Raw genomic sequence first — 27,117 nt, 5'->3', positions numbered from 1 at the left:
CGCTCACCCAAGATTAATGCTTCCAACTGAGTGGAAGCGCTGACTTGAACGCTGTCTCCCCTGAGCTTACTGGTTCTGTAATGGCTATACTGGAAGAACCACTGCTCTCCAAACCAGGAGAAATGACTTCCAGTCCTCCTCACCATCTCTCCTTCTCTTAGAAGTCTCTTAAACCAAAAAACCAAACCAAACCTACTGCTGTCGAGTTGATTCCGACTCACAGCGACCCTATAGGACAGGGTAGAACTGTCCGATAGAGTTTTCAAGGAGCGCCTGGTAGATGTGAACTGCCGACCTCTTGGTTAGCAGCCATAGCACTTAACCACTATGCCACCAGGATTTCCAGAAGTCTAGAGGTTGCTTATTTGGTATCGGGAGTGTCTGTTTAGCAACTCACTGACCCCCATGTCTCAGTCTCACTATCTTGAAGAATGTGCTCAGGGGAGCCCTTGGTTTCCCTGTTCTTCAGTGTGACTGTGCCCCTAGCTACTGCTGCTCAGACAGTGGCTTGAGAGTCTCTCACAGACAAGCTGCCTTGTCTCTGTGAAGGGTGAAACACTGTCCCCAGCTGAGCATTTTCACAGGGTTGCTGCCTTCTACCCATCACCCTTATGTGGCAATGCTGTGGATTATCAGCCTGAGTGCCACCTCCCTTCCACCCTGATCAGTGTATGCTCAGGGAACAAGAAATAAAATCGTGAAATGTAGTTAAATGGACTTACTTTTGGATACTTCCATTAGAATAGATAATTAAGAAGTGGGCCATACCTTTAAAAAAAAGAGTGTGGAAGTGGGGGCAGGGTGGGAATACTGGTTAAGCCTCTGCTTTGATAGTCCTATGAGAGCGGCAGGTGCCGCAGCATAAATGATGAGACTTATGGACTGAATTAGGAAACTGAACTGCAGCCCTGTGACTGGATGTTTCCGTCGGACAATCTACAGCAGGCCTTCGATATCTTCTCTTTCCTCAGTAACTTCAGACTAAAGTCGAGCTTCAGGACTGCAACTACTTTTAAATCCACAATGAATGGTAAAACCTTGTTTTCTGCAAATAAACAAAAATCAGTGTTTAAGGTAGATAAAGCCATTTTTTTAATCCTAGGGCTTTGTCGGGGGGGGGGTGTACATTTTCAGATGTACCATAGTTTCTTTGCAGATAGCCTTTCTAAAAAAACCTAATAGACCTCCAGCTGAGGTTAAATACAGATTTATGTCTGTGTAGCTCTTGATGCTGAAAAAAAAAAAAAAAAAACAACTGGAAGATGAAATCTTTTTGAAATTCCTATTTTAAAAAGTTGGTTGGGGAGTCAAATTATATGACTTTAAAGTACTTTCTAATTCTGATTATTCATAATTTCATGAAATTCTGAGATCTTGAAAGTTTTTAGTCAAGTAAAGAGGAAAGTGCTATCCTGGTACTTGATCCCAGTGCACTCAAGAGAGAGGGTATTGAGTTCCATTTTTTTGGATATTCCCAGTTCTGCCCCAGATGCATGGGTGATGCTCTCAAGTCCCCGATACACTTTGCCATTGGTTACCAGGGTCTGTTGCACGGGTCTCATAAAGCCCCGGCAGGGATCTCCTGCTGGCTCTTGTGAGCACACCCCAGTGAGGCTAACAGGCAGCCCGTGAATGGACATTGCCAATACACAATTACACCCTTTCTAGCCGAGCTGATAAAGTGATAGATGAGTAGTGGAAATATATATTAACCTCAATAAATCCGTTTTTTTTTTTTTTTCTTTAATAACTTCTGAAAAATATATTTCAGGAGAAAGGAAATTGAAGCTAAAAAAAAAAAAAAAAGAGTGGCATGAAAGAAGCCAAGTTAAACAAATTGGTAAACTCATGGGTTTGAACAGTCATGATATGACACCCCCCTCCTCCCATTTACTTTTCTTACTTCATCTTCTTTTACCTCACCATTCACTCCACTCCAGCCACGCTGGCCTCCTTGCTTTTCTTCAAACATACCAGGCACGCTTCCCCCTAGGAGTTCTGCATTATGTATACTCCTCATGGAGTTATTCCTCCTCAGATACAGCACAGTAACCACAATGATGGTGACTGTCAGGATGTAGCAGGGCTGGGTGACACATTTACATTCTGCTGCACGCAAGGTCGCCGTGAGCCTGAGTCCGCTTGAGAGCAGTGAACGACCACATCGTCATTGCTACTTTCCTCACCTGTACCCAGTCTTGGTTTAAACAATTACCTACTCAAAGAGGTCTACTTTAACCATTCGATTTAAAATCTCAATCCATTGCCCACTTTCCTGCCGTCACCACACTGCACTCTTAATCTCCCTTACCAAGCTCTATTTTTTTTCCCATCATGCTAATCATCTTCTAAGAGCCCTGATGGTGCAATAGTTAAGCGCTAGGTTGCTAACTGAAAGGTCAGTGGTTCGAACCCACCTGCCGCATCAGGAGAAAAGATTACAGCCTAGAACACCCTGCGGGGCAGTTCTACTCTATCACATTGGGTCGCCATGAGTTGAAAATTGAGTCAATGACACTTAAGAACAACTACAACCATCTTCTAACGTAATATAAAACGTAGTTCGTTTCATTATGATTACTGTTTAAAATATGTCTTACTTCTCCCCACATTCAGATGTAACCATTATGAGTGTAGGCATTTGTGCCTGTTTTGTTCATGTATGTGAACAATGCCTGGCACTTGAGAAACATGCAACAAATATTTGTTAAGTGGATAAGTGCTGTTAGACAATTATAATAATAGTGACTGATTGGATTTTCTGGTGGTGCAAACAGTTAATGTGCTCAGCCACTAACCGAAAAATTGGTGGTTCAAGTTCATTAATAAGCACCTTGGAAGAAAGGCCTGGTGATGTGCTTCCAAAAAATCAGCCATTGAAAACCCAGTGGAGTCGCGGTGAATCAGAATCGACTTGCCACTGCCATCAACTCATAGTGGCCCTACAGGACAGGGTAGAACAGCCCCACAGAGTTTCCAAGGAGCACCTGGTAGATTTGAACTGCTAACTTCTTGGTTAGCAACCATAGCACTTAACCACTATGCCACCAGGGTTTCCTATTTTTAATTAGGGGGAATTAAAAACAAGGTTGAAATAAATATTAGATAAAACAATAGAACATAATACAAAAAGAGATAATGGGAGCTAAATGTCCTTTTATATGGAAAAGGAGGGGCAAGAGATGCTGATTAATTTTAAATTTTGTTAAATATCCATGTTCATTTTTTTTAATTCTACTACCTGAAAATACATATGTGTATGTATGTATGTATTTACATATACATGCTAAAAATTTCAAAACTAGGGAGCAGAAAAATTAGAACAAAGATAATGTAATCACTCCAGTAGGAGGAAAGGAAAGAGGGGGGAAAAAGAGAGAGAGAATGGTAACTATAAAGCAAAAGAAATAAGATGGCAGAAAAAAATTCAAACATCTGTAATCGTAAAACTATAAATGGACCAAATTCTCCTATTAAATGTAGATGTTGTTGTTAGGTGCCATTGATCTGATTTAGACTCAGAGCAACACCATGCGATAGAGTAGAACTGCCCCATAGGGTTTTCTTTCTTTTTTTTTTTTAATTGTACTTTATGTGAAGGTTTACAGAACAAACTAGCTTCTCATTGAACAGTTAGTGCATGTATTGTTTCATGACTCTGGTTAACAGCCCCATGATATGTCGACACTCTCCCTTCTTGACCTTGGGTTCCCTATTACCAGCTTTCCTGTCCTCTCCTGCCTTCTTGTCCTTGCCCCTAGGCTGTTGTGCAACTTTAGTCTCGCTTTGTTTTATGGGCCTGTCCAATCTTTGGCTGAAGGGTGAACCTTAGGAGTGTCTTCATTACTGAGCTAAAAAGGTGTCCAGGGGCCATACTCTTAGGGTTTCTCCAGTCTCTGTTAGGCCAGTAAGTCAGGTCTTTTTTTGTGAGTAAGAATTTTGTTCTACATTTTTCTCCAGCTCTGTCCAGGACCCTCTATTGTGATCCCTGTCATAGCAGTCAGTGGTGGAGCTGGGCACCATCTAGCTGTACCAGACTCAGTCTGGTGGAGGCCATGGTAGTTGTGTTCCATTAGTCCTTTGAACTAATCTTTTCCCATAGAGTTTCCTTGGCTGTAATCTTTACAGAAGCAGATCGCCAGTTCCTCCTCCCTTGGAGGTGCACTTAACTGTTTGTGCCACCAGGGTGCAATGTTAGTGACTTCTAAATTAAAGAAAATAAAGCCCATCTTCAAGCCGTTCAAAAGATATATTTAAAACACAATGACACAAGAAGGATAAAAGCAAAGGAAAACATAAACAACGGAGATGCTGGAATATCTATTTTAATATAAAACAAAGTAATCTTAGGAGACTATAATGACTAACTTTTCTCTCCTTTAACAGTTACTTCTACACAGGCTATATCCATGAATCTAGAACCAAGACTAGGACGTCTCCACTCTGCATATGACACCTGGAAGGTGACTCACCAGATGGGCATACTGTCCTCAAGAAGTGTCTACACATGAGATTGCAGTGCGTGGGTGGCAGGTGGAGCTTTGTGTAGGATAGAGTGTCCTAGTAACAAGTTTACTGATGCGATAAATATCATCACCCTGGGACCACTAGACTATGAGCTTCTTAAGAGCAAAAATAATATTTTATTGTTCGTGTTTGTATCACTAGCACCCAAAATATAATAGGTACTAAGCAAATGTTTAATGAACAAATGAGTGGATTAACAGATATCCATTTGGGGTGGAATGATTTAATTCTTCATTATTATTTGGGGTGTAATGATTTAATTCTTCATTATTGTAAACATTATCAAATTCATCAATACAGTAAGTATTGCTATACTGCGACTGTGCCAAAAGCCTCGACATGCAAAAGGAATGTAGGGATATAGAATGCCCAGATAAGACGTGCCCTGTCTTCTCAAGCTCCAGGCTAAAGACCTCTTTACTGTGACCTCCTGTCCTGTGATTTCTACCACTTGCTTTTCTTAACATAGGCTTTCTCTACAGCCGTTCTTCTCAAAATGTGGTCCATAAACCAATGCCAGTCTGCAGGCTGTTTGTTATTAGTCCTCATCAAGATAAATACAGAAATTTAGAGTAGGCATTTGAAACTTTCAAGGCAATTTGACATTGCCGTGATGTTCAAGCAGATCTTCATTATATTTTCATAATGGTGGGTTACAGTTTGGAAATTTTAAACATAAATAAATGACTTGTCCTTCACCACAGATAGTTTGAGAAGCATTTTGTTAAGGTTGCTGAGTACACATCACTTTTGATTTTCAAAGACAAATCCTAGAAATTGGCCCAAGGGTTTGGGGATCCAGATGTAGAAATGGAGATGAAGCTGGAGCTGAATATTTCAGAGCTGAAGCACTAGTCACATGACAAAAGTGAAGATGCTAGGGGGTAAGAGCCTGAAGCATGGAGAAGAGCCTCCTCAGCAGGAAATTGAGCCACATCATCATTGCCTACCCTACAGAGCAAATATCCTTCTGTACCTACTAGAGAGCCTTTTCAAACTGGTAGAAATATCTCAACCACCCACCAGCTCTCTGCGTGAGGTACACTGACAATATGTCCTCTTATTTGGAGCTGAGACCCCAGAGGAATATCTAACCATACAATACAGCCGTTGGAATATTTTTACACAATGACCTAAAGGACCTTAGTTTTGTTAAAACTAAGATATTTTCATGCCCGAGGGTCCCTGGTAACAGAGAGAGAAACAGGAATCTCAAAGAGTACCTGGGAAACACCCAGTTAACCCAGTTAAGAGTCTGTGGAATTATATCATTTCTTAGCTACACTTTTCTTTACTGCCTCTTTAAATCTACACCCAGGACAGTAATAAACCAAGTAACAAAAAATAGCAACCAATGAAAATAAACATACTTCACAGACAAGAAGAAACCAGTTTTATGCAGCCACAAGAGCCAGTTAAGAGCTCACAGATACTTTTCCAATTATTCAGTGAAAATCCAGTGAGGAAAACATTAAAACAAGTGAGTAACCAAAACTATGGAAACTGTTCATTTTCTTATCTCTAATATTGCCTGTAGTCAGTGAGGGAGGGAAAAAAGTAAAGCAAAAGAAATTAGGAAGATTATGTTTGCCACAGGTCTGAGGGAGAGAAGAAAAGGGGAAAGGGTCAGAACAAAATTGTGGGAGGCAAACAAAAAACGGCAGAGAAAAACTGATGGCCTGACAGGACAGGCTGAGTTTGACTATGCCATGGCCTGAAGATTAAATACATTTCTAATAACCAACTAGGAAGGTTATCCAATGCCCCATGAGGGACAAACATCTATAGGCAACTATAGTTGCTCAGCTTAACATCTAGTTGGAGAAAGGGAAAAGTATGTCAAAACTATGTCTACGATAATATTTCTTTGCCTTCTTTTATGTGTGACATTGCCTGGGTGGGAGATGTCTAAACATGTGACAGGAACTAGAATGTGGAACAGCTCATATGTGGTCAAGAGTTCGGATTGGTGTAGGGGGCAAGTCATCCAGGGGCAGCAGGATGTTTCAAAACAAAGGCAGCAAAGCAGGGAGTTTTTTTTTTTTTTTTTGAATTGTGTCTTTGATTATGTGTATGTACATCCCAGAATTGGTGTAGTGGGCAAGTCATCCAGTGGGCAGCAGGATGTTTCAAAACAAAGGCAGGAAAGCAGGAATATTTTTTAATTTGTGTCTTTGAATATGTGTACGTATATCCTGGAATTGTGTTTTCTGTGTGTGTTTTTCATTTCCATAAAGAATCTTGTGATAAAGTTTTGTAACTTTAGCACTATGTTTCAAAGAATGCCTCATATTCTATGTAAGTCTAGTGAGTTGCTTCTAAGCGCTGTATAGCATCCTAGAGTACACATACTCTATATTTTTTCTTACCCATTTCATATTAGTGCATACTAAAGTCTATCTAATTCCCCACCACTGCACACACAGATACACAAACAACTGAAATAAAGCTTTGTATGTGATTCTTTATGGACCTGACAGTGCTCTGTGATACACCCAGTTCAGATTTCTTGGAATTATGACATAGGCATACATAATTTATTAAAATTTTTGTCACACTGCTTTAAAAAATGATTATATTAATATGTACTCTTACAAACAGTGCAACAGAATTATGTGGAAAAATGTGATCTATATATTATGAACAAGGTGATTTCCACTGACAATGCTAGGGTAGCTTAACTTTAGAAAAGCTATTAATGTAATTCACTACATTTACAGGTAAATGGAGAAAAAAAGCATAATCACTGCAACAAATCAGAAAAAGCCTTTGACAGTAATTCAACATCCATTTAATGATTAAAAAAAACTGAATAGAAGCAACCTCCTTAATCTAACAGAAGGCATAAAAAAATCATATATATCAAAAAATATCATATATCAAACATCATACATTTAATCAAACATGATGAAATATTGAAATTAGTAATGGAACAAGACAAAAGTGCCCAATATGACCACTGTCAATCATCTTTGTAGCAGATCTATGATGATATAAAATCAGTACAAAAAAAAAAAAAACACTTGCATTTCTATATACCGGCTATATAAAGATTTATTTAGAAAATTAAATTAAAATAACACTATATGTAATGTATATACATACACATACATTGTTGTTGTTAGGTGCCGTCGAGACAATTTTCAACTTATAGTGACCCCATGTGACAGAATAAAACTGCCCCATTGGGTTTTCTAGGCTGTAATCTTTCCAGGACTAGATCGCCAGGTCTTTCTCTTATGGAGCCACTGGGTGGGTTTGAACCACCAACCTCTCAGTTAGCAGCTAGGTGGGTGGGTGTGTTGGTGGGTGGAAGGGTGAGTGGTTAGGTAGGTAGGTAGGAAGTTAGGTGGGAAGGCAGATATAGAGTTCCTATAGATACAGAATTCTATATAAAATTATACATATAATTTTTGCCCCCCAAATGGCAGACTAGCTTGTATTAGACCAAATATTCTGTCAAGAACAACTAGAAAAGCTGGATAATTGTTTTTCAATCTGTTTGAAGCATCAGAAAACTACCAAACCAGTAAGGGTTTGAGAGGCTAAGGTCCCAGAGAGAAAGTAAGAACAAAGGGTAATTAGAGAAAAGGAAAACTGAATAATACATTCAAAATGCCGACCAAAATAAAATTCACATAAACAAAAAACCTGTATAGTTTTATATACCTAGCAACTATATCTCTCAAAAATCAAGCAAACTAAGAGGGGAAAATGCAATTTTAAGAATTTACCACTAGGCGAGTCAGACTTACAGAAACACATAGGCACTTCTTCAAGCAGAAGAAAAATGCTCCCAAATGACAGCACAGAAATACATGAAGAATTTAAAAAAAATGGAAAGGGAAATTGTGTGTAAATGTATCTAAATGAATAGAATTTTTTTTTTTTAGATTATACAAAATAATAGTAATAACATATTATGGAGTTTTAAGTATTTCTAGAATTAAAATACTCAATGATGAAAGCAAAAAAAAAAAAAAATGTGAAGGGGTTAAATGGACATGGAGTTTTCATTTTCTAAGGTTCTCCGTGCTCTGGGAGTTAGTAAAAGTACCAGTTCACATTAGATTTCATTAAGGAAAAGATGCATGTTGAAATTTCTAAAGTAGAGTAAAAGAACATATACCTGACAAGCTAACTGAGGGTAGAAATGAAATACTAAAAAATAAGAACTTTTATTGACACAAAAGGAGTCAACAAAGGAGAGAAAATGGAATTGAAAACAGATAGGACAAATAATCAAATAGTAAGATAAAATTACACAGCAGTTCCACTTGCTGTAATTGCAGGCTGGCTTATATGGGACTAACTTTCTCAGAGATAATGATATTAAATTCTGGAAAATATATATATAGAGAGAGAGAGAGAATTATTTGAAAGCATTGGAGAATGGCCCAAAACTGGCAGAAACTGGAAGGGATGTGACCCTTAAAAGAAGGGAACCATGCTGGGTAAGGGTCACACTTTCACACCTCCTCCCCTTGGACACACCTCAGGCTATACTGTGCATGGCACCTTGAACTCAATCCAGAAACTGCAGACTTATGGCTCAGAGGTATCAGATGATGGAGTTCAAAGCAATCAGAGTGGTTGGAAATTGAGCAGGAATATCCCAGAAAGGACACAAGCCTCAGAGAGAAGAGGCTCAAAATCTGGGTATAAATCACTATCTATTTTAACCCTTTACTAATCCCTGATCTATCTGTGCCCAGGGGAAATCTAAGCAGTATGGCAGAAAACAACAGCTGGAAGACTGAAAAGAACTGAATAGAGATTTTATCTATTGTCCATTGCAATGGACAGTTTGTAGTTTGCTTCCCAGTAAAGTACAGGAGTTGGTAAAAAGCTCAGGCTTTCTGAAGATCCACCCTGCAATGCATAAAACCAAATCTCTACAGTTTAAAGTGAGAGATAAACTATGTTTGTAAACTGAAATACTCAATATTGTTAAGAGAGCAATTCTCCCCAAATTTACCTACAAATCCAAAGCAATAAATGTTTTTGTAGATGTGTAAAAAGTTAAACATTTACTTATGATATGATCCAGTCATTCCATTCTTGGGTATCGAGAAAAATGAAAATCTTTTTCCATACAGAGAACTGCATATGAATATTCATAGCAGTTCCATTCGCAATAGCCCTGTGATAGGTAGTTTTATGTGTCAATTTGGCTATTTTTTTTTTTATGGTGCCCAGTTATTCTATCAAACACTAATCTAGGTGAAGGTATTTTGTAGATGTGCTTAACACCTATAATCAGTTGCCTTTAAGTATAGGATATAACTCTAGATAATGCAGGTGGGCATCATCCAATCTGTTGGAAGGCTGTAAGCACAAAAATTGAGGTTTCCCAGGGAAGAAATTCTGCCTTAAGGCTGCAGCATCAACTCCTGCTGAATTTCCAGCATGCCAGCCTTCCCTACAGCTTTCAGACTTGCCAGACTCCACAGTCATGTGAGTCAATTTCTAATATTTCTTTATACATATATAGCCTACTGGTCTGGTTTCTATGAAGAGGCCTGAATGATGTAAGCCCCAAACTGTAAACAACCTAAATGTTGGTTCCAATTCTGGAACCCTAAGTACCAAATAAAGGAATAAAGAACTCGATCAAGCACTGAATAGAGTAAGAAACTGACAGAGAACAGGGAACAAGGAAAGCTACAGAATGGAGGTCCCATACTAGCTAACGTGGCCGGATTTGCCATCTTTGGCTACAGCCATCAAAGAACTCAGACAGGGATTATGGGAAAGCAACTTCACAGAGCTCCCAATAGGAGATGGAGTACCCGGTAACCAGAAATACACACTTTCCAGCCCCACATTCTTCTTCCCTGTACAAGGCCCATGCCACTTGCCAACAGGCCATGGTCCCTTTGCCAGAGAGGTACCAGCTCACTGCTGCCTAGATTCACCATCTTGGACCTCAGCCACCAAGTACTTCAGACAGGGAGTACAGGAAGGTAACTCCACAGAGCTCCCCAGCAGGAGATGGAGCACCCTTTAACCAGGGATACTTACTTTCCCACTCCCCATCCTTCTTCCCTCTATGCAGCCTCCACTGCTTACCAACGGGCCATGGTTTCTCAGCCGGAAAGACACTAGCTCACTGCTGCTGGGGTCCACCCCACCTCCACTAGCTGGCCCCTTCAGCACCATTTTTTTGTTTTTTGGTTTGTATTTTTGCTTGTTTATTTATTTATTTATTTAGGCTTTTGTTGTTGCTGCTTTCTCTCTCCCTTCCTTCCTTCCTTTCCTTTCTCCTTCCCAGCTAACCCTGTGTACCATCTCCTTCCCTTCTTAACAGGCTGTGATTTTTTGCTTTGTTTGCTTTGTTCTTCTTTTTTTTTTTTCCTTCCTTATTTTTTCTGTTTCTTCTTTCTCTCTTTTTTCCTTCCTTTTCCTTCTCCCACTCACCCACCTCTGTGGACCACCCCCATCCCTTCTGGAGGGGCTGAGCTGCACAATTCAGTTGGAGAGTCACTGCTCGCAGCCTCCCTGGGTCTGCATCATCGTCACCTACCAGCTCCCTCAGCACTATTTTATTGATTACTTGTTCATTTTCTTCTTCTCTGTTATTGTTTCTTCTCTCCCCCTTCCTTCCTTTCCTTTCTCCCATACACCCAGCCCCATGCACTGCCCCCAACTTCTTGGTGGGCTGTGCTGTACCACTCAACCAGAAAGTGTCTGGCACACGGACTCCCCAGGTCGGAGCCATCCCCACAGGCCAGCTTCCTCAGCACTATATATATTTTTTATTTTTCTTTACCATTCCCCTTCTTCTTTTCCCTCTTCCTCCAATCTAAGCCCTGCACTACCTCTACCCCTTCCTCATGAGCTGTACCAAGCCACATCAGCTCACTGCCATCCCAATTCTACCCTACCCCCAACAGCTGGTGCCCTCACATTTTTTGTTCTCATTGTTCTTATTTTTTTTATTTGCTTGATTGTTGGTTTCTTCTCTCTCTCCTTTCCTTTCTCCCTTATAACTAGTCCCATATGCCACCCATGCCACTTCTCAACAGGCCAAGCCACATCACTCATCAAGAGAGCCAACAGCACACAGCCTCACTCGGTTGGCCCCACCTCCACCCACCAAATCCTACCATACCACTATTTTATTTACTTTTTTCTTTTTATCTTTTTAGTTCAATTTTTTGCCTTAAAAAACTTTTTTTTTTTGCTTTTGTTTCTCTCTCTTCTTTCACCTGCCCACTTAGCTCTGCACATCACATCCTCTTTCCCTCCTGCCTATCTGTACCATGTGCCAAGTGCCATGCCCCTGAGCAGTACCAACATGGTCCCCTGAACCTCACCCTGTAATGCCCCCAAGCCCTTCCCTGTCCTCCCCAGTTTGTGATGCAAACTACTCATCCCTGCCCTTTTACCTCCACTGGACCTGTCCTGCTGCACCATAGCTGAGTGCCCAGCCCTGTCCCCCTGGACAAGGTGCTGAGAAGTATCGTGCCCACAGACGAGCAAGCAACGAAACATAGCCAGCCCACCTGCAGAGACAATCAAATAAAATAAAAAACAGGATGGAACAATCATATCCACAATCAATAAATGAAGAAAATAATTCCTGAATGTCCTGAGACATCAGACAATATTAAAACATATAATAATAATAAAAACAGGAGACGATGGCCCCAGAAAGCAACCAAAATAAAACATCAGAGGACTTTCTTGTGCTTTATCAGGCACTGGAACTACCTGATAGGGAATTCAAAACTCTAATATTTAGGGTTCTTGAACAGATGAAGGAAAATGCTGACAAAAATAAGGAAAAAATAGACAAAACCATGGAAAAGACAGACAAAACAATGGAAGAAATCAGGAAAACAATACAGGAACAAAATGTCAAATAAACAACTAGAAACCATACAAAACAGCAATTACAAATCTAAAAGATAAACAAGATCTCAGAAACGGACAGGGCAAGAGAAAGCTTTAGGAGCAAATCTGAAATAAGGGGAGACAGGATGAGCAAAATCGAAGACAAATTCTTAGATACCACTTTGTTTGAGAAAAAATCAGGAAAAAAATGAAGAAACCCTGAAAGCAATGTGGGATACAATCAAAAGCAAAAATTTGCATGTGATTAGAGCTCCAGAACAGGGGGAGAAAGCAGAAAACACAGAGAGGGCCATTGAAGATTTGCTGATAGGAAGCTTTCCCAATATCATGAAAGATGAAAAGCTGACAATCCAAGAAGCTCAACAAACCCCATGTACGGTAGATCCCAAAAGAAAAACACCAAGATATCATAATCACTTTTGCTAAAACCAAAGACAAAGAAAGAATCCTGAGAGCAGCTCGAGGAAAACAAAAAGTCACATACAAAGGGGAAACAATAAAACAAATCTCTGATTACTCAGCAGAAGCCATGCAGGCAAGAAGGCAATGGGATGACTTATACAAAATCTTGAAGGAAAAAAACTGTCTCAACCAAGAATAATATATCCTGCAAAACTCTCCCTCAAATATGCTGGTGAAATTAGGACATTTCCAGACAAACAGAAATTAAGGGAATATATAAAAACCAAACCAAAATTACAAGAATTATTAAAGGGGGTCCTTTGGTTAGAGAACCAACAACATCAGATAACAACTTGAATCTAGCACCTAAGACAGCATCAGTCAGATACCAATCTAGGTAATGAACTCTCAAGGATAAAATAAAACTAAAAAACTTACAACAGGGAACCAGAGACATCACTCTGTAAATGACAACAACGTAAGAACAATGAAAGGGGGAATAAACGCTGTAGGTATTGAACTTTCAAATGGACAGGAAGTCAAGGCATTATCAAGTAATTAAAGGCTGGTTTAAACTTAGGAATATAGGGGTAAATTTCAAGGTAGCTGCAGAGAAAGTTAAAAAACCTACTCATCAAAATAAAGAAAAACATAAAGTCTCAGTAAACACAAAATCTACAAAAATGAAAGAAAGGAATTCAGAACAGAAAAGACGAACAAAGAAAATGTCGGCATTACAAAAAAATGACTAAAATACAAAATGACAGCAATAAACTCACACCTATCTATAATCACATTGAACACAGATGGCTTAAATGCACCATAAAGAGGCAGGGAGTAACAGAATGGATTTAAAAAAACAGGTCCCATCAATATGCTGTCTACAAGAGACACAACTTAGAAACAAAGACATAAATCTATTAAAAATCAAAGAATAGAAAAAAACATACCAAGCAAACAGCAACCAAAGAAGAACAGAAGTGGCAATAAATCTTAGATAAAATGGACTTTAAAACAAAATCCACCATAAAAGACAAGGAAGGACTTTATACAATGATGAAAGAGACAATCCACCATGAGGACGTAACCAACGACAGGGATCCAAAATACATAAAACAAGCTCTAACAGCACTGAAAAGAGAAATTGGCAGTTCCACAATAATAGCAGGAGACTTCAACATGCCACTCTCGGTAAAGGACAGAACATCTAGAAAGAAACTCAACAAAGATACAGAAGATCTAAAGTCCACAATCAACCACCTTGACCTCATAGACATATGTAGAACACTCTACCCAACAGCAACAAAGTACATATTCTTTTCCAGCACACATGGAACGTTCTCCAGAATAGACCACACCTTAGGCCACAAAGCAACCCTCAAAAAAATCCAAAACTTTGAGATAATACAAAGTATCTTCTTTGATCACAATACCATCAAAGTTGAAATTAATAACGGGAAGAGCAAGGAAAAAAATCAAATATATGGAAACTGAGTAACACCCTGCTTAAGAACCACTGGGTAATAGAAGAAATCAAAGACGGACTCAAAAAATTCCTAGAATCAAATAAGAATGAAAACACGCCATACCAAAACCTTTGGGACACAGCAAAGGCAGTGCTCAGAGGGGAGTTTATAGCAATAGATGCACACATCAAAAAAAAAGAAGGAACAAAATCAAAACATTACCCACACAATTCAAACAAATAGAAAGAGAAAAGCAGAAGAAGCCCATAGCAACCAGAAGAAAGGAAATAATAAAGATTAGAGCAGAAATAAATGAAATAGAGAATAGAAAAACAACAGAAAGAATCAACAAAACCAAAAGTTGGTTCTTCAAAAGGATCAACCAACCAAATCAACAAACCACTGGCCAAATTGACAAAAGAAAAACAGAAGAGGACGCAAATAACCCAAATAAGAAATGAAATGGTGACATTACAACAGACCCAACTGAAATAAAAAGGATCATAACAGAGTATTACGAAAAACTATACTCCAACAAATTTGAAAACCTAGAGGAAACGGACAAATTTCTAGAAACCAACTACCTACCCAAACTAAGGTAGTGATTTAATATGAGTTGCTTCTAGAAACTGCATCCTATTTAAAACAATTTCATCTTGGACTCCCCAAAGGCTAACCAGATAAAAGGTGATCTTTAGTTTGCTAGCTTTTGTTTTGCATGTGCAGTTCCTATTTTTGCTCTGTACCAATCAGATTCAAAACACAGAGCCACTTTGTATTCTACCAAATGAATCCACTCACACAAAAGCTTTTTACGTAATCTAGACTTACTTCACTGAGGATTAGGTAACAGAGAGAGGGGAGGGCCTATCTAAAATGCATATAATCTTATTTCTGTTCTCCATGACAATACTAGCATGGACATGGTTGGGAGAAACTTTCCTATCTCTCCTTTCCCTCTCACTAAATCTTCCTCTCTCCTTCTCTTCCGCTTTCCTCATGCAGTACCTCACCTTGTTGGATCATCTCTTCTTTCTTATGTATAGCTGTTCAATTCTGAAGGAGTTTCTACTTTCAAATTTCATACTTGGAATCCCTGAGTGGCGCAAATGGTTCACAAGTTCAGCTGCTAACCAAAAGTTTGGTGGTGTGACTCTACTCAGAGCCACCTTGGAAGAAAGACCTGGTGATCTACTTCCAAAAACTCAGCCATTGAAAACCCTGTAGAACACGGTTCTACCCTGACACAGATGAGGTTACCATGAGTCAGAATCCACTCAAGGGCGACTGGCGGTGCTCAGCAAAACAAAAACTGTCCCTCCTCCCCCACCCAGATAACAGGACCCACTTCCTTTAAAGGCATTTTACAGATTATCTTTTGTAACATAAGCAAATTCTTGTGGTCCCATCAGCTGACTCAAGTCTTCCCCCAAAAGATTCTGATGAATTAAGTTTTCTGCTTCTAACTGTAATTGTGGTAAGTGCTACAACTGAAGAAATACAGAGTGCAGTGAGAAAACATATGAGGAGCATCTGACTCCCACATCAGGATCACTGAAAGAGAAAGCAACAATTCTAACTAAAATGTGGGTAAGGGGTAGTCAATAGGCAGGCAAAGAGATCAGGGTTGTTGGTTATGGGAGTAAAAGAGAAGAGTGGTTCAAAAAGGAGGAACAAAGTTTCAGAGACAAATTTCAAGTTAAAAATAAAATAATGAGAACAAAACAAGCATGCCTGCTCTCACCACTCCCATTTAGCATTATACTGGAGTTCTAGCCTGGAGCCCTGGTGGCCCAGGGCTTAAGAGCTTGGCTGCTAACCAAAATATTGGCAATTTGAATCTACCAGCTGCTCCTTGGAAACCCTACGGGGCAGCAATGGGTGTGTGCGTGTGTGTGGAGTTCTAGCAAGAGCAATTAAGCAAGAAAAAGTAAAACTTGGAAAAGAAGAAGTAAAACTATCTCTATTCGCAAATGACAGGATCCTATACGTAGAAAATCCCAAAGAATCCACAAGAAAGCACTAGAGCTAGTAAGTGAATTCAGCAAAGTGGCAGGGTACAAGATCAACACACAAAAGCCAGTTGTGTTTCTATATACCAACAATGAACAATCTGAAAACATAATTAAGAAACAATTCCATTTACAATATCATCTAAAAGAAGAAAATAACTAGGAATAAATTTAACCAGGAACATTAAAAAACTTGTTCACTGAAAACTATAAAACATTGTTGAAAGAAATTAGAGATGACCTAAATAAATGGAAAGATATCCCATGCTCATGGAGTGGAAAACTTTAATATTGTTAAGATATTAGAATTACCCAAAGCAATCCATATTTTCAATACAATCCCTATAATATTCCAACACTCTTTTTTGCAGAAGTGGAAAAGCCAATTCCCAAGTTCATATGAAATTGCAAGGGGCCCCAAATAGCAAAACCATTCTTGAAAAAGAACAAAGTAGGAGGACTCACACTTACTGATATGAAAACATACTAAAAAGCTACAGTAATCATAATGGCCTGGTACTGGCATTGCTGCTGTGTGGAAACCCCAGGTTCTGTTTGGCGTGACTTGTTACAGCCAAGAAACAAGAGAGCAAGGTGGGAAAGAAGAAAGGCACCTTTATTTCATTGCACAAGGAAAGGAGCAATCAGGGCTGTTGCCTTCAAGGCTGCTCACAGGCAGCTTGGGGAAGTGGCCTTTTACAGAGAGCCGAAAAGGAAATGCAAGTTTATCATGAATATTCAGGATTGATCTTCAAGCAGGTGCATTTTCCCTAGACAAGGGTTCAATTCTCCAGGATGGATGAAGAGGTCAGTTTTCCTTCATTAGCATGTTAAGTCTCTATCCACAGGCAGGGTGTTTATATGTATTTTTCACTTAATAAGCTGATAGGCCACTAGAAGTGTTAAGATGGTGTAGAAAACCTACTAAAACTGGTTGAGGCCCACTATGGCTATTCTGCTGTTTTCTTGTCAAGGACAATTTCAGAAGAATGTGCAGCCAATTCTGCTCACTGTAGGATAAACCAGAGCAGGTGTGTCTTAGAAGGCTCTGAGGCTGCCTGCCTCATTCCCTCCTTTTCTTTGGGTGTTGGTTGCTCACAACCAATTCCCATTCTAAACTATTGGGCAAATGTGAACGGAGTCTGGTGCATCCTATAATGGGATAAGAATTCTCCAGGGAACTTTTAGATCACCAGAGGAGGTGGGCACGGATGACAGATCCAACAATTGCTCAAATTATCTCCCTGGGAAACAGAGTTGGAAAGTGGGATGAACCAGTTGTTTTCCCACTTAGCTTGGGCTGCAAGAATTTCTTGGAGAAGGACAGCAACAATCATTACCATTTCTGTGGTGGCTTGAGGGCTCTCAGCCTCTTACCAATCTGCTTGTTTAAACACAGCAAGTTCAAGTTATTTAGTAACTTGAACATTTTCCACCTCGTGGAGGGAGTGAGGTTGGTCATACTGGGGTTCTCTAATAATGGGCACCTGTATAATACCCGCAACGGGCTAAGTTTCAGTTTGCCTCCAGGGGCGGACCGAACTCTCGAGAGGGCCACAGGCAGTCCTTTTGTCTATACCAACTCGGTCTCTTGACACAGCTTTGCTAGGTGTCTCTTCAGAGTTTGGTTAGCCCCCTCTACTTTATCACCTGACTGGGGCCTTCAGGCAGTGTGTAAGCTCCGATTAATGCCCAGGGCGGTTGTCACTGAATGCATCACCAAGGCCACAAAACGGGGCCTGTTGTCACTGCCAATGGAGATAGGATGCCCAAATCAAGGGATGATTTTGTTCAGGAGGTGCTTCACAACCTCGGCGGCCTTTTCAGTCCTGCAAGGAAAAATTTCAACCTAGTTAGTGACAGTGCAGATATTAGTGAGCAAATATCTGTAATTCCTGGGAGCTCGAGGCACTTCAGTGAAATCCACCTGCCAGTCGTCTCCAGGCATTGCCTCAGCTTGTTGGGCCCTTGGGGGCACTTCAGTAATGTCCTTGGGGTTATTTTTTTTTTGCATAGGCGAGGCAGCTCTTTACCACTGCCAAAATAGTGCTGTGGACCTTTGGTCCAATTAAATGTCTCTTAACCTAATCCCCTAGTCCATCACGTCCATAATGAGTGGACTGGTGGGCTCTCTGTAGGATAGGGTGCCTACATTTTGACAGAATGAAAATCTTTCCACTGAGGGTGCACAGCGATCCGTCTTTGCTCTGAGTGGCCCCCTAGGTCTTGGCAATGTCTTTATCTTGTTGGGAATAGTCCACGCGAAGATCAGGTGACGATAACTTTAGATAGGGAATTAGTGGAGCTACGACGATAGGCTTCTGTTGATTGGATCGCAGCTTTCTTTGCTGCTGCATCTGCTTCGTAATTACCCTTGGCCACCACGGTGTCTCTTTTCTGATGCTCTCTGCAGGGTACTGCTGCTACTTGGGTAGGTAGAAGAACGACTTGTAAAAGTTGTAAGATCTCTTGAGAATATCTGATGTCCTTACCACTTGCTGTTAGGAGTCTTTTTTCCTTCCAGATTGCTTTGTGTGCACGTGATACCTTAAACATGTACTTGGAATCAATATAAACAGTTGCTCCCTTACCTTTGGTGATTCTGAGGGCCTGCAGCATGGCAATGAGCGTGGCCTTTTGGGTGGATGTACCTGGGGGAAGCACCTTAGTCTCCAGAAGCTCCTCCAAAGTGGCCACCGCATATCTATTTTTTCTCTTTCCTTGTTCCATGTAACTGCTTCCATCGGTGAACAGTTCAAGGTTGTGACTGGCAATGAGTATGTCATCCACATACTGTAAGAGAACACCATTGGTTAGGTCAGTTGTCTTAGTTCTTGGGCCAAAGCTGATGCAAAAAGAGTAGGAATGTTTGTAAAATCCTGTGGGAGAACTTGCCAACACGACTGCTGTGTTTGTTTTGTCCCTGGGTCCACCTACTCGAAGGCGAAGATTTCTTGACTTTTCTCCTCCACTCAGATGCAAAAAGAGTTATTCTTCAGGTCTAGCACAGTGAACCTGGAAAAGGTAGGCAACAAGGTCAACGGCAGGGTATAGGCGTTGGGGGCTACAGGGTGGACAATGGCAGTTAGCTGGTTGATGGCTCGCAAATCCTGAATGGACGGGTATTCTCCTTTTTACTTCTTCACTTGCAGGATGGGAGTGTTGAACTGTGACTGACACAGTCTGAGCAGTCTATGTTTCAGGTATCCGATAATGATTTTGCTCAGGGCCTGTCGGGCTTCAGCTTGGATGGGATACTGCTTATGCCTTGGGGAACAATTCAATGACAACAGGAGGGACATTTTTGCTCTCCTCAGTATCTTTTTGGCCCACACCTATGACACTACTGCATCTCTGATATCTGGATCAACTAACCCTCGGTAATGTTCTTCTTTCCTATAGCTAGTTGGTAGCCCGATACTGACAGCCATCTGTAACTGTCACCTGTTTTTCATAAAGGAAGGAATGTGTTAAAGATTCTTCTTCTTGTATAGAATGGGTTAAAGGCTGCAAGAACCAGGGGCTGGGGGGGAGGGGGCGAGGAGTAGTTCTCTTTCCTCGACACACCAGCTACTGGATGGTCTTTCCCATTACTGGGACTGCCTTTTTTTTTTTTTTTTTCTTAAATCATCACAGGGTGAGTCGCCCCCATGTCTACCAGTAACTTTATGGGCTTTGTTTCCACCTTTATTACAACTAGAGGCTCTAGTGGAGGGCTAGTCTCCAGCCTCCCTCAGTCTGACTCATCTTTCAGTGGCATGACTGGGGACTGGGTCACCTCTTTCTTTTTAGTTCCTTTGCTTGGTATTTTGTATACCCTCGCTTTCAATGTTCTTTCTCTTTATACCAGCTGCACCGGTCTCTTTCCAAAGGGGTGTGGTACCTTCTCAGCTCCTGTGGCCTTTGTCTCCCTCCCTTTCTTTTTTCTCTTGGGGGTTCGCTTTCAGCCTGCAAGGTAGCCATCAGGAAGGCTGCCTGGTGCTTTTGGTCTGCAACTTGCTTGCTTGCTTGCTTGCTTGCTCCTTATCTTGGGTTAGGGTAAACTTGGCAGGCCGGTTCCACTAGCCAAGAGATTTTTAACCCTATACTTCCTTCTACTTTCTGAAGCTTTCTTTTAATACAGAGGGCACTTTGTCCTATAAAGATAATATTGACCGTTTGGGCATTTTCAGTGCTCTCGGGATCCAGATCAGTGAACTCCGTCCTAAGACTAAATTATAGCTCTCTCCAGAAATAGTCTCTCTTGGGGTATTTTCACTTTCCTTAACGGCCTGATCAGGGCACTCAAAAGTCATTTTGTTCATCATGTAGGGCGGTGAGCCCAATGGCAAGAGAGAAGGGCCCGGGAGGGGTGGATACAAAGGTTGAGGGGTCTTAACAGTGGGGGCTATCACTGGCACAGCAGCTCCATTGGGTGGAGGCAGGGCATAGGGAGGGGGCGGTGTGGGTACTGAAGCAGTGGGAGCTAGAAGATCCTTTTCAGAGTCAGGAGGAAGGACTGGCAGTTGTGATTTGTCAGTCCCTTCCTGAACTAAGATTTTACATTTTTTCTGTAACTCTTTGTTCTGATACAGAGTCATAAAAGCTTTCACATAATACTTTTCATCTCATTTACCCTCACGAGTACAGGAAAGATCAAGTTGGAAGATAGTATTATAATTTAGAGACCAATTTGCCCACTACTTTTCCCCATCTGCCAATTCAAATTCAGGCTATGCAGTGTTAGAAAAGAAAAATCATCTTTTTCTTTTTTCATAGAGTCTGACCTGAAATATATCTAGTTCTTAAAGATGTATCTTAGTGGGCTGCATTCCAGGATCTCTTGAACATTCGTCATTTTCCAGACACACATACATTTACACTCTCACACAACCTAATTCGGTGCACCAACCTGATAACAGGTACCTAGAGCTTTTTACGCCTTCAACAGTCAATTACTTCTGCTTCTTGGGACTCTTATAAGTCCTTACCTAGGAATTACCCTGTTATTTACCAAAACTAGAGGCTTTAATGCCCTCAGTGGTCAATTACTCCCACTGCTTAGGACTCTTTGAAGGCCTTACCTAGGTGTTTACCAAATATCCCCAGATACCTAGAGTCTTTTAAGCCCTCAATGGTCAATTACTCACACTTCTTGGGGCTCTTTCAAGGCCCTACCTAGGTACTTACCAAATAACCCCAGGCGTGTTTCGTGTCTCCCACGGAGTCATCATTGGGTCCAAGGTGGGTCGGACTTTAGGACCACCCTGAGGTCTCCTGGAGAATTCTCCAGGTGGTGCCAGACATCAGGCAGGGTCCTCAGCAAGTCCCTTCTCAGGAACCGAGCGATATCTCCTGGCTGGCTCACCAGAAATGTTGCTGGGTGGAAACCCCAGATTCTGCTCAGCGTGACTTGTTACTGACAATAAACAAGAGGCTGAGGTGGGAGAAAAGTGCCTTTATTTTGTTGCACAAGGAAAGGGGCAGTCGGGGCTTTTGCCTCCAAGGCTGCTCATAGGCAGCTTGGGGAGGTGGGCTTTTACGGACAGCAGAAAAAGAAATGCAAGTTCATCACAAATATTCAGGATTGACCTTCAAACAGGGGCTCAGGGCTTAGGGATGGCTATGCATTTTCTCCAGACAAGGGTACGATTCTCTGTGATGGAGGAAGAGGTCAATTTTCCTTCATTAGCATGTTAAGTCTCCACCCAGAGGCATGTGCTTCTGTGTATTCTTCACTTAATAAGCTGACAGGTCACTCGAAGTGTTAAGATGGCATAGAAAACCTGCTAACACCAGTTGAGGCCCACAATGGCTGTTCTGTGGTTATCTCGTCAAGGACAATTTCAGAAGAATGTGCAGCCTATTCTGCTCCGTGTAGGAGGATAAGCCAAAGCAGGTGTCTCTTTAGAAGGGCTGGGCTCTGAGGCTGCCTGCCTCAGTATTAGGACAGACATATAGACCAATGGAATAGAATTGAGAGTCCAGAAATAAACCCATACATCTATAGTCAACTGATTTTCAACAAGAGTACTAAGTCTATTTAATGGAGATAAAAAAAATTCTCTTTAATAAATGGTGCTGAGACAACTGAATCTCCACATGCAAAAGAATAAAGTGGGACCCATACCTCCACCATATACACAAATCAACTCAAAATGGGCAAAAGGCCTAAACATAAGAACTAAAACCATAAACTATTAGAAGAAAACATAGGGACGATGCTTCAAACTTAGTTTTCGACAAAGAATTCTTATATATGACACCATAACTCAAGACAACACAGGTAAACTGGACTTCATCATAGTAAAAAACTTTGTGCATCAAAGGACTTTAACAACAAAGTGAAGAGACAAGCTACAGAACAGGAGATACTTGGTAATCATATGTCTGATAAGGGTTTAATATCCAGAATATGTAAAGAATTCCTACAACTCAACAACAACAAAAAAAGACAAACACCCCAATGTAAGAATGGGCAAAGGACTTGAATAAATATTTCTCCAAAGAAGATATATAAATGGTCAACAAGCACATAAAAAGATGTTCAATGTCGTTGATCATTACGAGATACAAATCAAAACCACAGTGAGATATCCCTTCAGACCCACTGTTGTTGTTGTTGTTAGGTGCCATTGAGTCAGTTCCAACTCATAGTAATCCCATGTACAACAGAGCAAAACACTGCCCAGTGTAATATTAGCCACTTTAGTGACTAATATCAGAAAAAAGGAAAAGAAGAAATGCTGCCATGGATGCAGGGAAAATGGAACCCTCATTACATGCTGGTGAGAATGTAAAATGGTACAGTCACTGTGGAAAAGTTTGGTAGTTCCTCAAAAAGTTAAACATAGAATTACCAGACTCAGCAATTCTATTTCTAGATATATACCCAAAAGAATTGAAAGTAAGGACACAAACAGATACTTGTATACAAATGTTCATTGTAGCACTGATCACAATAACCAAAAGGTGGAAACAACCTAAGTGTCCAACAGGTAACTGAATAAACAAAATACGGTACATCCATACAATGGGGTATTATCCAGCCATAAAGAGAAATGAAGTTCAGATACGTGCTAGGACACAAATGAACCTTGAAAACACTAAACTAAATGAAATAAGCCAGGCACAAAAGGCCAAATGCTGTATGAGCCCACTTATAAAACAGCTAGAGCAAGCAAATGCGTAGAGAAAAGTTCATTTGGGCTACCAAGGGCTGGGGGCACGGGAAGCGGAGAGCTGCTACTTAGAGGTACTGTGTGTTGTTGTTAGCTGCTGCCATGGTGACCTCGTGTGCAACAGAGCCCAATGAACCACAACAGCTTCTGTTTAGGGTGCTGAAAAACATTTGGAAATGGAGAGTGATACGACTGTACAACATGGTGGATGTAATTCATATTACTGGATTGTAGACTTAAAAATGGTTGAAATGGTAAATGTTTTGTTATATGCATTTTACGACAAAAAAAAAAAAATCCTACAACAAAAATAGAAGAATTGAGCACAGAGGGCTTCACTTCTCACATGATTTCCTCTCGTGTCATCTCTCCTAGGGCACTCATCATGTTCCCAAAATCGAAGCTTCAAAAACTGCTGTTGGTGTTGATGCCTTTATTAATAGTTAACTGGATAATTTTTATGATTTCTCCACACCTCACAAAAGTAAGAAGAGTTTTCTCCATGTAATCAGTAGACCCAATATGACTCTAAGCCCCCACATTTGACAATGGAAATCCAGTTTGTCATTTTGTCATTTTCATTTGCATATAATTTCTTTTGCCATGCAAAAGTTTTAAGTAACCTAAATTTCTTTTACTTTTTCTGGATGTTAATTCATATTCAGAAAAGTTTTTCACATTCTAAGGTTGTAAAGGAATTTACCCCCTTTTTTTTTTTTTTTAACTTGTATAGGTTCATTTTCTTTATTTTCAAAGATCCATTTGGAATTTATCCTGCTGAATGATATGAGGAATGGATCCACTTTTACCCTTTTCCATACACAGTGAAACATGTGAGAGCTGGAACTAGACGGGACTGCCTTGTTTTTCCAGGTCTCACAAGTTTTCCACCTTTAACAGGGTGCAGTCTTACCGTATTTCCATTGCTTGTTTTGTGTTGCTGTTATTGTTGTTTTTAGGTGCCATCGAGTCAGTTCCAACTCACAGCGACCCTATGTACGACAGGACAAAACACTGCCCGGTCCTGCACCATCTTCGTGATCCTTGTTATGCTTAAGCGCATGTTGCAGCCACTGTGTCAATCCATATCGTTGAGGGCCTCCCTCTTTTTCGTTAACCCTTTACCAAACATGATGTCCTTCCCCAGGGACTGGTCCCTCCTGATAACATGTCCAAAGTACGTGAGACAAAGTCTCGTTATTCTGGCTTTCAAGGAGCATACTTCTTCCAAGACAGGTTTGTTTGTTCTTTTAGCAGTCCATAAAAAAAAAAAAAATTTTTTTTTTTCATAGCATACTCAATATTCTTCGCCAACACCGTAATGCAAAGGCATCAATTCTTCTATCACCCTTACTCATTGTCCAGCTTTCGTAAGTATATACGAGGCAACTGTAAACACCACGGCTTGGGTCAGGCGTGCTTTAGCCCTTAAAGTGACATTATTGCTTTTTAACAGTTTAAAGAGATCTTTTGCAGCAGATTTGCCCAAGGCAATGTGTCTTTGATTTCCTGACTGCTGCTTCCATGGGTGTTGATTGTGGATCCTTGACAACTTCAACCTTTTGTCCATTTATTATGATGTTGCTTATTGGTCCTGTTGTGAGAATTTTTGTTTTCTTTATGCTGAGGTGTAATCAATACTGAAGGTCGTTGTTTGATCTTCATCTGTAGGTGCTTCTAGTCATCTTCACTTTCAGCAAGCAAGGTTGTGTCATCTGCATATCACAGGTTGTTACTGAGTCTTTGTGGTGCAGTTAATTATTTTTGTGTATGGTCTTTCTAGCTATGGTTTTTTAACTCCCACCCAGTTGATTGGGTGAGACTGTGATACGGTGATTGTGGTCCACCAAGGGGATTGGTCAGTTTTGCCTTAAAAGAGAGTCAATTCCAGAGCAGAGAGGAGGAGCCCACCACCACCAAGCAAAGACAGATCAGCTGGAGAGACTCAGAAGGAGCGACCTGGCAGCAGGAGACTGCAGAATGGGCTTCCTGGCCCACAGACAGAGAAAGCTGAGTGCCCTTTGAGAGAGGCCTAGGGCAGGGAGAGGTGTGTCCTGACAAAAGAGACTGTATCTTGAGTGTTCCTGAGCCTGAATTGTAACCGTAACTTCCCTTATAAGAAACCTCATAATCATGAGTATGGTCTTTGAGCTCTGTGTGGCCATTGCAATGAATTATTGAACCCAGCAGAAAAGAAGGCAGTGCTGTGGGAGGGACAGTTGGTGTCAGAATTGGTAAAGACGGTGGAGAGACGAGGCATGTGTGACCCCTGCCTCATAGGAATCAGCCTTGGGCTGTTAGTCATGGTTCTCCTTCCCCCTTGTGAAGTTAGAGGAGATCAGACACTGCCCCCAAGCCATTTTTACACTCTTCCTCCAATCCTTCTGCCCGCTCTGCTTCATATATTCCAGCTTCTTAGATTATTTGCTCAGCATACCGATTGAATAAGTATGGTGAAAGGATACAACCTTGACGCACACCTTTCCTGACTTTACACCACGCAATATCCCCTTGTTCTGTTCGAGTTCTTAACCTGTACCCCCATGAGAAATAACTTCACCAACTAGAGTACAGTGCTTGTGTGCAGTTTCTTTTGTCTTTAGTCTTCAAAATGAGTCTCCACTCATTTCCAAAGTTAATTAGGTCAGCACCTTTTTCCCCAACTCCTTCAATGAGGCTATGCCATATATTTGTAATACAGTTAGATTTTGTCACAGTCTGTTCCATTCTGGGGCCCTCTGATATCCTAACTGTTCTTTTTTTAATTTCGAATACATTTTCACTCTTTGTGCTGTAACGCTCTATGGGATTTTGCATAGTGTCATGTATCTACCACTACAGAATCATACAGAATGGTTTCACTGCCCTAAAAATTCTCCTGTCCTTTACCTATTGAACCCTCTGTCCTCTCAAAGCCCCTAGGAACCATGGATTGGTTATCCACCTCTACAGTATTGTCCTTTTCGGAAAAAAAAGAAATTCTATTGCTGTTGAGCCGATTCCAACTCATTGCGACCCTATAGAACAGAACAGAACTGCCCCATAGAGTTTCCAAGGAGCGCCTGAATTAGAACTGCCTGGATTCGAGCTTTTGTCAGCAGCGGTAACACTTAACCACTATACCACCAGGGTTTCCATTACTATTCCATAATGCCATACAAATGAAATAATGCAGTATGCAGGCTTTTCAGACTGGCTTCTTTCTCTTAGCAATATACATTTAAAATTCATCCATGTTGTTGCATGGAATGATAGTTCTTCTCTTTCATCGCTGCATAGTATCCTACTGTATGTATAGGACCCTTGTGGTACAGTGGTTTAAGTGTTTGCTAACTAAAAGGTCAGCAGTTCAAATTCACCAGTAGCTCCTTGGAAACTCTATAGGGCAGTTCTACTCTGTCCTATAGGGTCACCATGAGTCGGAATCAGCTCAGTTGCAACAGATTTGTTTGGGTTTTGGTATGTATGTACCACAATTTGTTTATCCATTCACCTCTTGGTTGAAGGACCTCTTTGTTGCCTTTAGTTTTCGGAGATTAGGAATAAAGCTGCTATAAACATTCACATACAGGTTTTGTGTGGGCATAAGGTTTCAAATCAATTGATAAATACCCAGGAGCACAACCGATGCATCATATTGTAAGACTATGTTTAGCTTTATAAGAAACTGCCCGATGTCTTCCAATGTGG

The 27,117-nt window shown here is 40.7% G+C and overlaps 1 protein-coding gene across 5 annotated transcripts in view; it reads left to right on the top strand.

Annotated features, from left to right (window-relative positions):
* LOC126060498 (NXPE family member 1-like) overlaps positions 1 to 27,117 on the top strand; it is a 79,942-nt gene that overhangs the window by 17,892 nt on the left and 34,933 nt on the right. The window contains exons 1-2 of one of the 5 annotated variants that reach the window (XM_049856669.1): positions 5,931 to 6,007; positions 23,803 to 23,911. The exons of 1 other annotated variant lie outside the window; for it this stretch is intronic. In XM_049856669.1, coding sequence (XP_049712626.1) covers positions 23,813 to 23,911 — 99 coding nt within the window. In that variant the 5' untranslated portion in view covers positions 5,931 to 6,007; positions 23,803 to 23,812. Of the gene's footprint in view, positions 1 to 5,930; positions 6,008 to 22,797; positions 23,682 to 23,802; positions 23,912 to 27,117 lie in introns of those variants that run through there. 3 more of the 5 variants (XM_049856670.1, XM_049856674.1, XM_049856671.1) reach the window with 3 other exon arrangements.

The sequence above is a fragment of the Elephas maximus genome, chromosome 17 (assembly GCF_024166365.1).
Source record: "Elephas maximus indicus isolate mEleMax1 chromosome 17, mEleMax1 primary haplotype, whole genome shotgun sequence".
NCBI classification, from domain to species: Eukaryota; Metazoa; Chordata; class Mammalia; order Proboscidea; family Elephantidae; genus Elephas; species Elephas maximus.
The sequence above is the reverse complement of the archived record's forward strand: the minus strand, read 5'-3'. Positions and strand labels throughout refer to the sequence as shown.